The 12,402-nt window shown below is 45.4% G+C and overlaps 1 protein-coding gene across 1 annotated transcript in view; it reads right to left on the reverse strand.

Annotated features, from left to right (window-relative positions):
- Positions 1-10,301: 10,301 nt before the first annotated feature.
- PNRC1 (proline rich nuclear receptor coactivator 1) overlaps positions 10,302-12,402 on the reverse strand; it is a 4,427-nt gene continuing 2,326 nt past the window's right edge. Inside the window, exon 2 of the mRNA XM_018554340.1 lies at positions 10,302-11,079. Within this exon, the coding sequence (XP_018409842.1) occupies positions 10,624-11,079 (456 nt within the window). The 3' untranslated portion in view covers positions 10,302-10,623. The remainder of the gene's footprint in view (positions 11,080-12,402) is intronic.

Here is a 12,402-nt window from a genome sequence, read left to right on the forward strand (position 1 = left end):
CTTGATTTATTTGTGCTGTGCACAGATTCAAGGCAATCAGTGCCAGTCGCAACAAAGCATCCCCAAAACCTAACCAAGCCTCTTCCATTTTTCATAGTAGGTATGGTGTTCTTTAAAAAAAAAAAAGTTCTGTTTATTTAGATTTGCATAGAATACACTTAACAGTTCCCCCTACAGCAGTAGGGGTACATACTTAGTTACAACCTTCATAACATACAGAATTAACTCCGCCTGCACCTCCTTAATAATACAACCCCCTCTCTCCCACCCCAAAAAAAAAAACCATGTGCCATATCGAGCCCCTGGACCGAGTATATTCCCAAAATCAATTAAACTGAAGAAAATGACAAAGCATCCACCCCTGCCAATGTGAGGTGCAGGTATGGTGTTCTTTTCTTTGAAAGCTTAGTGTTTTTGTCCGTGCACAGAGAGCTGGTGTGCCTTGCCAAAAAGCTCCTGTTTTGTATAATCTGTCTAAAGGACATTCTCCCAGAAGCGATGTAGCGTGTCGGTATGTATTTTAGCAAACTCCAGTCTGGCATTTTTATGTTCTTTTCTTTTAACAGTGGCATCCTCCTGAGTCTTCTTCCTTTGAGCCCACTGTCAAGCGATGTTTGGTGCGATCAGACACTGATGTACCTTGACCTTGGAGTTCAGCTTATATCTCTTTGGAAGTTTTTCTTGGCTATTTGTCTATCATTTGCTCTATCCTTCTGTTCACTCTGGGATCAATTTACCTCTTGCTCCCATATCAAGGGAGGTTGGTTAGACTCCTATGGACCTTAGGTGTCTTAATACTATTTGTAACTGTAGTCACATTAACATCAAGCTGCCGGGAGATTGTCTTATAGCTTTTAACTTTTATGTGCAGGTCTATAATTTACTTTCTGATCTGCTCCGACAGCTATGTCCTTTTATTGTTTTCTATCGGTGTGTGCACAACACTGAACATTAACCACAGAAAGCAGAATACTATTTTCAAAAACAATAGGCTTTTAAAGAGACTGATTACAAGATGGAAGACGTGTGATACTAATACGGAAAACATTTAGTTTTAAATATTATTATGCAGGATTTATATAGCACCAACAGTTTTGTGCAGCGCTTTACAATGTAAGAAAGACATTACAATACACTTCAAGGCTGGGGAGCGCGTCACAGAACGCTGAGAGGGGCTTCCATGTGGTGATGTGCCCGGGAAGTCTTCTTTTGTTTATGGCTGCCTGTGTAAGGCAGAGGGTGTAGGTTTACCTACCTTGTGTGAGCCCCAGGGATTCTCCTAGCACTGCAGGAGATGAGGCTGGCTTCCTTTCCCCCTTCAGTGCCCAGTGCGGGCCAGGACCGGGAGGACGAAACCCTCTTGGCTGGTCAGGGGAATCGGTGGACCGCCGTTCAGAGGGGTCTGTCCGGTTCTCAGGAGAACAGTAGAAAGGCATCATGGCACACTCACATGTCGTTTGTTTTGCTGTCCGGTTCTCAGGGCCTCGGGAGCGCGTTCCACGGCCAGACCCGGTGGCCGCGTACGTCACTTCCGGCGCGGGTGACGTCATTTCCGGGCGCCGGGCTTGTGCGTTCCAAGCCTCGTTTTCGGCGCAGGAGGAAGGGAGTTCTTTTGAAAAGGGCATGGGACTCTTCTTCGATTAACCTTAGACCGGCTCTGGCTACCACGTGTGTGGCTAGAAACATGGAGTTTTGGCTCTCGCAATTTAGAACGCATCTGCTGGCGGGTACCCCGAGAGCACAACTCTTGGAGTCGCTACCTATGCTCTTTAAGGCGGTAGGTTATATCGCAGACGCATCAGCAGAATCTGTGCGGATGTCGGCCAGATCTTCTGCCCTTATTAACTCTTCCCGCAGGGCCCTGTGGTTGAAAGCATGGGAGGGAGATGCGGCCTCAAAGCTGAGGTTATGCAATCTCCCCTTTTCAGGTGACTTGCTTTTTGGGGCAGAGTTAGAGAATATTTTGGAGAGAACGGCTGACAAGAAAAAGGCTTTTCCAGAAAAGAAGAAAAAGCCTTTTCGCAAATTTTTTCCGAACCAGAAGGGTAGGCCTCAGGAAAATAAAGGGGACAAGCCCAAGAAGCATTGGACGGGTCAGAAAGGCAAAGGCAGAGGGGGGATTCTGTTTAACACACCCTCCCAGCCTCAGCCAAAGCCCCAATGACTACTTCCAGTGGGAGGAAGATTGGAGGCGTTCTTCCCTCAGTGGTCAAGGATTACCTCCAACCAGTTCATACTAGGCCTGATCAGTGAGAGTTACAAGCTAGAATTCAGCGGTATTCCTCCCACAAGGTTCTTAGTCACGCACCTCCCGCGTCAGGAAGAAAAGGCAAGGGCATTGTCGCTCTTGCTGGGGGATCTGGTGGACCAGAGAGTAATTTCCAGAGTTCTCGCTCCGGAAGAACGGAAGGGGTTTTACTCTCACGTTTTTTTGGTATTAAAACCCTCAGGTCAGTATCGGTTGATACTGAATTTAAAACCCCTGAATGTAGTCATAAGGTACAAGAGGTTCAGGATGGAGTCAATCTTCTCTATAAGAAACATCCTGCAGCCAGGAGCTTACATGGCGTCCCTGGATTTAAGAGATGCTTATCTCCATATCCCAATACACCCAGCTTTTCAGCAGTTCCTGAGACTAGCGGTAAGGATGGGACCGACTATTCACCATTTCCAGTTCAGGGCTCTGCCGTTCGGTCTCTCGTCAGCACCTCAAATTTTTTCGAAAGTGTTGGGGGAGGCTCTGGTCCCGTTACGGTTGCAGGGAATAAATATCATTCCTTACCTGGACGATATCCTCCTGTCGGCACCGTCCGCAGGGCAACTTCGAGGGGATTTAAGAGTGACCCAGGATTGGCTTCAGGGGCTGGGATGGATTTTGAATATCCAGAAATCCAACCTAGAACCTTCTCAGGTAATTGCTTATCTGGGGTACATCTTGGATTCCAACCAGCAGAGGATTTTCCTTCCTCAGGAGAAGGTGGTCAGGGTCTCCTTGGCAGTCAGTCGGCTTCAGTTGAGTCGGCCGGTGTCACTAAGAGTGGTGGCTTCGGTCATGGATCTGATGACCGCTTGCCTGCCGGCGGTAAGTGGGCTTGGTTCCACCAGAGACCTCTGCAACAGTTCTTCCTGAGGAACTGGAATCGCTCGCAAGAGGGATTGGACGTTGCTTTTTCCCTCCCCCCCTCAGTAAAGAGAAGCCTGTGGTGGTGTAGAATTCATCCACACCTTCGGGCGGGTCTGGAGTGGAATTCTCAAGCCTCCATACGCTTGACCACGGATGCCAGTGCGTGGGGATGGGGAGCTCATGTAGGGGAGAGGCTAGCGCAGGGTCGCTGGTCTCTACTAGAGTCCAGAAGGTCCTCCAACTGGAGAGAGTTGAAAGCGGTCGCAAATGCGATCAGGTTTTTCCAGGACGTTTTGAAAGAACACAATCTGTTGGTTCTCTCAGACAACATCACAGCGGTGGTTTATCTGAACAAGCAGGGGGGCACAAGAAGTTGGCCGCTGCAGCTTCTAGCCAAGGAAATATTTTCCTGGGCGGAAGTGAATCTGAAGTCCCTGTTTGCAGTACACCTGAGGGGTACCCACAACATCCTGGCGGACTATCTGAGTCGGCATCGGATACTGCAGGACGAATGGGTCCTGAACCAGGAAGTATTTTCACTGATTTCAGAGACATGGGGTTTGCCTGTAGTAGATCTTTTTGCAACTCAGGAGAATACAAAGCTAAGGCAGTTTTTTTTTCCCTCCAGCAGGGGGATTCCGCTCTGGCTGTGGATGCCCTGTCAAATCCATGGGACTTCCCCCCCTATGCTATGCATTACCCCCGTTGCATCTAATCCCAAGAGTCCTTCAGAAATTCGGGTTAGAAGAGACGGAGCTAATATTGATTGCACCATACTGGCCGAAGAGAGCCTGGCTTGCCCTTTTGCTTTCACTCACGGATCGCTCACCTTGGATCCTGCCCGACAGACCAGATCTGATCTCGCAGGGACCAGTGCGGCATCCACAGGTCCTAAGGTTCAGGCTAGCAGCTTATTATCTGAGGAGGACATTTTAAGGGCCAGGGGTCTGTCCACGGGTGTGATCAATACGCTTTTGTTCAGTCGTAAACCGGTAAGGCGTATATACGGGAAAGTGTGGAAGACGTTCAGCTCTTGGAGGCTCCGTCATCTTAGAGATTATACAGTCCCAGCTGTTTTGGATTTTCTGCAACAATCCAGCTTGCCTTCGGTTCTCGTGATGACTGAAGGAGTGGAGGAGAGGAGGGTCTTTTAAGCAAATTAAGTGACGTGTTTCCTGTGTGTGGGGGAGGAGATTCCATCTCGTGATGCTGTCCTGGAAGACTAATGGAAATAGAGTTACCGGTAAGTCCTAACTCTGAATTTTTTTTTGTGTTCAAAGACCGCTTGCTTTGTTCTTTGCTGAAAGCATTCATACAGCATGTCTCACTCACATTGCTCCCCATATCCCTGTACTTTTCTCTAGTGGCTCTGTGGGATCTCAACCTGCTTGTGCCGATTTTGCAAAAAATCCTCTGACCCTAAAGCTGGCAATACACCTATAGATTATCTGCAGATTTTCTATGGTCAGATGGAAAAAGTGCAACAGGTTCCTCCTACGCTAAACTGTGTGGATGGAGGAATCTCCCTGGACCAAGCTTCAGTATCTTGCTAGTCGGCCCCACTGGCTGTTAAAATACCTGAACAATGCCTGCATCCAATCAGATTGTTCAGGTATTTTGAGAGCCAGCGGGGCCGACAGTTTAGCGTTGATGGAGGAATCTGTTGCACTTTTTGCATCTGACCATAGAAAATCTGCAGATAATCTATATGTGTCTGGCCAGCTTAACAGTGATATCCCTTTGTCTAACCTAATTACAAAGGTTTCCCTTATCATTGCTATCCTCTGAGTGTCCGAGCTGGCTTTATCCTGCAAAGAGCCCTTCCTAATGTTACACAAGGGCAAAGTAATCTTGAGGCCCAATGCCTCCTTTCTTCCTAAGGTAACTTCTTCCTTCCACTTTAACCAGGGCATTGTGCTTTCATCTCTCTCCCTGCTCCTAAACATCCTAGGGCGATTTATCTGCACTGTCTTGTCGGGGGTACATGCTGTTCAGGTCTATTTGTCCTCTAGAGCTTCTTAGAAAGGATCCATCCAACGGAGAAATCCTTGCTTTTAACATTAGTAGAGAAAACACTCTCAGAGATGCCTCTGTCCTTTTAGAGCCTATGCTTCAGCATCATTGCTGTTAAAGCCATCAACAGACAAGCAGGGTGCTAAATTAGTCATTGTGACAGCAGATCTCTTGGTACGTCTGCGAGAAGTCTTAACGGGTCGGTGTACAACACTCCCCTGAGCCAATCTGGGGATATAAAAACCAGCAGCATGCCCTTCATCATGACCCTGTGAAGCAGTCGAGGAATAAGCTTTAGGGGAGGAAATGGTGAACTGATTGAACTGGAGCCACCAGCACATCCCTGGACCTGGATACAAATCTGTCCAGTTTGTTGTTTGATCTGGAGATCAACATCCATCACCTGCAACAGTTGGAACTCCTCTGGGTGCAGACACCACTGGTCCAGATGCTGCCAACTGAGAAAAATCAGCCTGCCAGTTGTCCATGCCAGGCATAAACAAGACTGACAGTGTTGGACAGGATCCTCTTTGCCTCTTTTTCCACAGCCAGACTTCTTGTTCCTTCCTAATGGCTGATGTTCAACTGAATGTGGAGCAACCTGACAGGTTGGTCCAACTCTAGACAGATGTCCAAATCACCAAAAGCTCCAGTATATTCATCGGGAAGCAAGATTCTAGCAACAGCAAAGTCCCCTACATCAATACAGTGTGCAGGACTACCCCACACCCCAACAAGCTGGCATCTCTCATCAAGATTTTCCAAAACACGGGAAGGAATGATGTAGATATTCGAGCCAGATGCAGAAGTCAACGGGACAAAGACAGCTTGTCCTTGGTTTCAAAGGAATCAGCCTGTCCAAAGACAGGATCAATTTGTTCCACAGAATGTTGTGTTGCAGATTCCTTGAATAGAATTGAGCAAACAAACTGCCTCAAAAAAGGCCACCATGAAAGACTTTCTAAAATGGATGAGAGATTTTGTGGTTTAGCTGCCCCACCTCTCCACTCATCAATTTACAGAAAGCCTTGCATTTAGTGTAAAGAAATCAAGGCATTTTACAAATAGATGGGGAAGGGAGAGAGTGAGTGACTCTTCTTCATTAGATATTGCCTGAAACTGTCTGAGCGCAGGAAGTTCACAGCTGACGGAAGTATCGTGCAGGGATACTACATTTTTGGCATCGCCAGCCAACTTCCGGACCTAGTTGGCAAAGCATTACACATAATTGGACTAATCGCAATTAAAAAATAATTTTTTCTGGAGTTCTACTTTAAGGTCCACAATAGGGTGAATGCCCCTTTGGGAACGGTAAACAGGTTGGAGTAAAACCCTGAAAAAGTTCCACAGCAGGGACTGGGGGCAATGACTCCTTTGTTGAGCAGTCCAGAGAGCACATAATTGGCTGGGTGCTAAGAAGACACCAGGAAATTGAAACGAAAACAAGGAGGAGGCAAGGCAGGAAACTAAAGCTTGTAATCCTGGGACAACACCCTTTTGCACTCAAGCTGGGTTTGAAAGACTAAATGCCATCAGACGTAGCAAAACAAAGAAGGAGGACTTGTGAGCTTTCTCTTTAAGCTTCTACTGCTGGACAAGGTGAGTACTGTTGCCCCTAGTAGCATTCTTGATGACTGTATCCCAAGGATGACTCAAAGAGATTCCTTGAAGGCCAAGGCTTCTTGCAAGAGTGTTCTGTAGTTCAGCACTTCAGCCACAGAGCCCTGTGTAAGTGCACTGACCAATGTGAGATAGAGGGTGGGATGTGTAAAAGGAGGGAGGCCTTGGAGGTAGAAGTGACAGGCTGATCTTCCAGTTTTAGTGGATAGAGCACCGTATCAATAAGGGTCGAAAAGGTATTTTTCAATTTAGGAGCTAGCAGAAGGCTGCGACGTCTCTGGGTAAAGCTCATTAGTTAGTGACTTGCGCAATTCGGTATCGGATAGTATTTTCTCAGCCAGACTCAGAAGCAAAGCCACAGATATATCAGGCACCATGTCTACAGGGGACGATGGGCTAGCGCATTTAAGGCCTCTGAAATCAGGTTAAAAAATTAGCATAAAGTTGCAAGTGCACTGACCAATGCTAGACAGCAAGCATGAGGTTTTCAGCTAACCACCACAGCTAAAATTTAAAACTAAAGATACCTATGCAATCAATGATCTTCATGTCAATGTCGGCATCAGTCAGATTGCAATTAACGGATCTAACCCAATCAGCCATGGTCTGGCATAAGAGAACTACATGCAGAACTTGGAGAATTGATAAGAGCCCTAGAAAATGTTTTTGGTCTCTTATCAGTGGGGTCCTCTACTGGAATAGTAAGCACCTTGTTAAGATGAGAGATGACCAAATCCACAGCCAGAATGGACCATGTGACACGCTCTTCATTAAGATGGTATAGTGAGGGTGTGAAGAGAAAGTCTTGGAGGCCTTAGAAACCCTGTAAGACACAACACTGATACAAGCGTTAGGCTGATCTTCTTCTGGTTTTGGCGTGTAGCTCACAACACATCAATAAGAACTGAAATTATCTTTTTCAATTTAGGAGCAGTAGCAGAGGACTGCGACTCATCGGGGTAAAGCTCATCAGCTATTGAGTTGCACGATTCAGTATCAGACCGTATTTCCACAGGCAAAGACTCATAAGCAGCAAAGGCCGCAGATATATCAAGCATTGTATAGGAAAAGGTGTGATGGTGCATTTGAGGCCTCTGCGAACGGGGTTACAAATTAGCTTGGAAATCCGCAGTTTAAAAGTCATGACTGTAGAGAAAACCCCCTCTGAAATGGGCAGGCCCAGCAACATGAGATGGGGCCAGAGGACTCCATGGAGGCGATAGACTTATGCACTACCAGGTAAACTGACTTCATGCTACAGGCATTAGCAAGATTAGGGGCATGTTGCAAACAAACCCCAACCCGCTGTGGGCAGTGTAACCGGAACAACTGGTACAGCCAGACTGTCTCTGCGTCTAGAATCAGACACACGAGCCACAAATGTGTGGTGTTGGTATGCAGAAAAACGCAGCTCAAAAGACATTGTGTGAACCAGCCTTAAGTCTTTAAACCAGTGGAGCTGAGAAAAGATGTCCATCCACCTAGGACACTAGCAAAAAACTGAGGCATTTTTTGTTTGCCAGTGCCTAATCCAATCCTGCTAATTGGTGGAATTACCCAAAGCGTTAAGACTTCCTGTGCCGTTTAACCCTATCGCTGCCAAGCCCTCCAGCTGGCCACACCATTTTTGAAATTTTCCTATTTGATTTTCTATTGCTGCATTGCTAGCGTTTGTAAAAGACACCCCAAGCCATATATTTTCTGAAAGCACAGGCCTGGCAGAATCAAAAGATGGTGCTACTAATTTTGTAGGTGCCATAATTGCGCAAATGTTTGTCAAATCGGTTTTAAACCAATAAAAATAAATAATTAAATCGATAACAGCACACTAAAATGAGTATCAGTGCACAGAAAAAAAATACTTTTCCGACTAAATCTAAAAGGTAAAACTGTATTGAGTTAATAAATAACAAATATTTGTAAGTTTTAATTTGCGCCATTTTGCAAAACGGTAAAAAAAGAAGTATTGCAAAACTGTAGATAAGCAACTTATGTTAAAAATCGTTTATGTACTGTGCTGGTGTTTGTGTTGTGATAAAATGATACAGGTGTTCATTTAATCGTAACACAGCATATCACAACACATGGCAATGCATCACAACGCTTTGTTATGCACTGCCATTAATTTTATTTTAAAAAGCAAACAATCAAGCACTGCGATATGTTCTAACACACTGCAGCGCATGGCGTACACTCCAACATGGTACACACTGTTGTATGTGATCTGTGTGGGGGGTTGTTTTATTTTTTTATAATTTCTTACTGTTGGGGGGGATGAAATAGACAAAGACATTGAGTCATCAATCTCCTTTTCTGCAGCCTCTGTTGTGAATGAATGGACAATGGTGATGTATTTTACGAGTTTGTGGTGTGTGTGTGTCTTATGAGTGTGCTGTACAGTATGTGTGTTTATGAATGTGTGATTATGTGTTTGTATCTGTGAGTGTATAAATGTTTGAATGTGTGTGTTTTTGGCTAAGGCAACAAAATGGAGCCTGCCGGTCATGATCTTCTGATACTTCTGGATGTTATGATAGCTCTTCGGCTTCCCTATGCCTCGCTAAACCAGGACAAGTACGCAGTCAGTGAAATCAGAACTCCTGATCTGTATACTTGCTCAGGGCTAGTGAACCAAAACACTGAAGCCAGAGACCTAGCATTTTAGTACATTAATGGCAGCTATTTTATTCATCCCTCATGTTTCCTTTATACACCAAAAAACAAGACCAAACACTTTTTGGGGAGGCCAAATTGGTTTATTTATTTTGACAGTAGCCAATTCATTTATTTGGGAGACATTTTATTTTCTGTTCTGCTTCAATTTAAAGACTTTCAGTTTCCTTACTGTTGTTGTTGTTTTCATTCACTGCATTACAAAGACAGTGGACACAAACATGAACTTGAATTTCATGTTGTAGAGATGGTTTTGCAAACAGTAATAGAATTCATAGAACTGTTAAATGTCTGAGGCTTTAGCAGCTATACACGTGTTAGGAAATGTCTAGAATAATCTCTCTTTGGGATTGGAATGATGCTTCTTTAGGGATTTGTATAATTCATTTAGGAATTTAAAGGGCCGGTTCACACCATAAACAATGCATTCCAGAGCGGTCAGGCTCTGGAACACACTGCACTGTATTACAACCCGGCTGGCTCCCTGCGTTAAGGGGCTGAAGGGGGCGTGGCGGTGCATTGAAGTCAATGGCATTGCAGCCATGCCCCCGCCCGCAGTGCGATCACCCGCACCCAAACATGTGGCACATCGGTGCCTGCTTTCCGGTACAGTGCGATCTGCAAAAATAGTGCTTACAGCATTTTTGCAGATCGCATTGGACCAGAACGCAGGAACTAATGTGCCACGTGTTCTGGTGCAGTTGATCGCACTGCGAGCGGGGTGTGTGGCTGCGCTGCCATTGACATCAATGCACTGCGATGCACCCTCCCGCCCCTGAACACAGGTAACCAGCTGGGTTGCGATCCAGTGCGTTAAAGAGGCTGGCCGCTCTGGAACGCAATATTTGTGGAGTTAACCGGCCCTTAAAAGGGAGACTTTCATATTTAATTTCACGGCACATAAGCATTTCCACTTTACATACAAAAACGCCTAGCTTTTTGTAAGGTCAAAATACATCCTTTTATAACAAAACTAAATTTACTTGTAGTATAAACAATGATATACACATATTACACTGTGTACACTATTTACACAACCATACAAAATAGAATACTGGACATTTGTACAGAAATGTAAAATGCAAGTCCCATAAATGTTCTTGCAGGGAGGGAAAAAAAAGCTTCTTGCAAAATGCTGGACATAATTGTTCCATTGACAAGAGTACAGAAAGAGCATCAAAAAGACGGGGCGACTACAACTGGACTTTCAACAGGGTTTTCAGGTGGTAAGTCATCAGCTCCTTGCACTGATTGGAATGCTGAATGGTCATGTCCATCCAGTGACTTGGTGGCTTTGGAAGGACACTTGGGGAGGGCGGGTCACTAAACTTTGCTCCTGCATAATTGATTCCTTTTTCATCGCTAGTGCAAATGTCTTTTTTCGACTTCATGTTCTGGACATTTTCAGTGCTCGTTAAGGGTTTCTTTTCAGTTTTTTGAACTGCACTGTTGGCAAGCTCAGAATCAGTTTGAAGCCTTTCCGTTTTTCGTGGGGAATTGGTCTTCGTATGCTGAACATTAAGTTTGTTTTTCTGTTTGTGAAGATTCCATTGTTCACAACGATGTACTGAAGGGCTATGGGTTGTTGTTGTACTGTTCTTTTCTGATTTTACCGTCTTCTTTTCGGTCTTTACTTTTGTCATTAACCCCTATAAGGAATACATCAATAAAATATTAATACTCAGAGTTATAGACCAGGGGTAGGCAAGCTTCGGCCCTCCAGCTGTGGTGAAACTACATACCCCATCATGCATCTGTCTCTGGGAGAAAAAGAGTCTGCTTGTGTCTGTGAGAATCTTATAATGTCTCATGGGATTTGTAGTTCCACAGCAGCTGGAGAACCAAAGTTTGCCCACCCGTGCTGTAGACAGTACTCATGTGTTAGGCCCCGTTCACACCTGACCGCTTTGTAGCGCGTCCTACGCCCGACGAACGCTCTACAAAACGGTCAAAAATATAAATTGCATTGTAGTCAATGCCCTCGTTCCCACCTAGGCGTATTTCCGCCCTTCCCTAACGCCCTACAAAACGGCCCACGCCGTTTTGTAGGGCGTTTTCCATTGGGATACAGCCAAGTAGCCTTTGGAATCGCGCGACTTTTTTACCGCGAATCGCGCACACTGCCCGTTTAGCATTGCAGTCATCGGAAGACCGTCCCTCAGGGGGGCGGGCTTGCGATGATCGCAAGTACGATCTGCCTGTCCAAGATGGGCAGATCGTACGTTTTTTTTAAAAAGTACTTTACAACCCTCGCAAGACAAAAGTCTTGCGAGGGTTGTAAAGTGTATGGGCACCTTTTAGGGTTCTGACAAAATCTGAGCAATGTATGGTCAGAGGACCTGCCTCCTGAGGCTGCTACACAGGTCATATAATGAAGCCCTATTACTACCAAGTTTTTCCTAAAGCCAAGTACACACGGAACAAATTTCGGCGGATTCAGTAGGAATTGGCCAAAATTCGCTCCAGTGGTGACCTTATTGGCTTGGCAGAAGTTGAATAGATTGAAATTTGCCATTCTTGGCAGAACGTTGCTTGTAGCCAATCAGCAGCAAGCACCATTCAGGTATTCACAGAAGGAGATTCGTTCATCCACTGTTCAGTGTGGATAGAGGAATCTGTTATATATTTTTCGTTCAGGACGCAGATTGAACAAAAAAAACATAAAAGTGTACAGCATGGGTGGGCAAACTCCAGCCCTCCAGCTGTTGTGGAACTACAAAGATTCTCACAGCCACAGGCTTGACTCCCAGAGACAGATGCATCATGGGATTTGTAGTTTCACCACAGCTGGAGGGCTGGAGTTTGCCTACCCCAGCTGTACACCCTACTTAATTATGGAACCTTTTCATTCAATGATGTTAACCGCTCTAAGGAGTCAGTCAGACAGCTAATGTTTGTGTAGTGTGGAGTGATAAACAAAGAGGAATACTTACCTTATTCCTCACTCCTCCGAGAGCTGGCGCTCTTCAGGG

This window comes from Nanorana parkeri, unplaced genomic scaffold (genome assembly GCF_000935625.1).
Source record: "Nanorana parkeri isolate BGI_ZX_2015 unplaced genomic scaffold, ASM93562v1 scaffold154, whole genome shotgun sequence".
NCBI classification, from domain to species: domain Eukaryota; kingdom Metazoa; phylum Chordata; class Amphibia; order Anura; family Dicroglossidae; genus Nanorana; species Nanorana parkeri.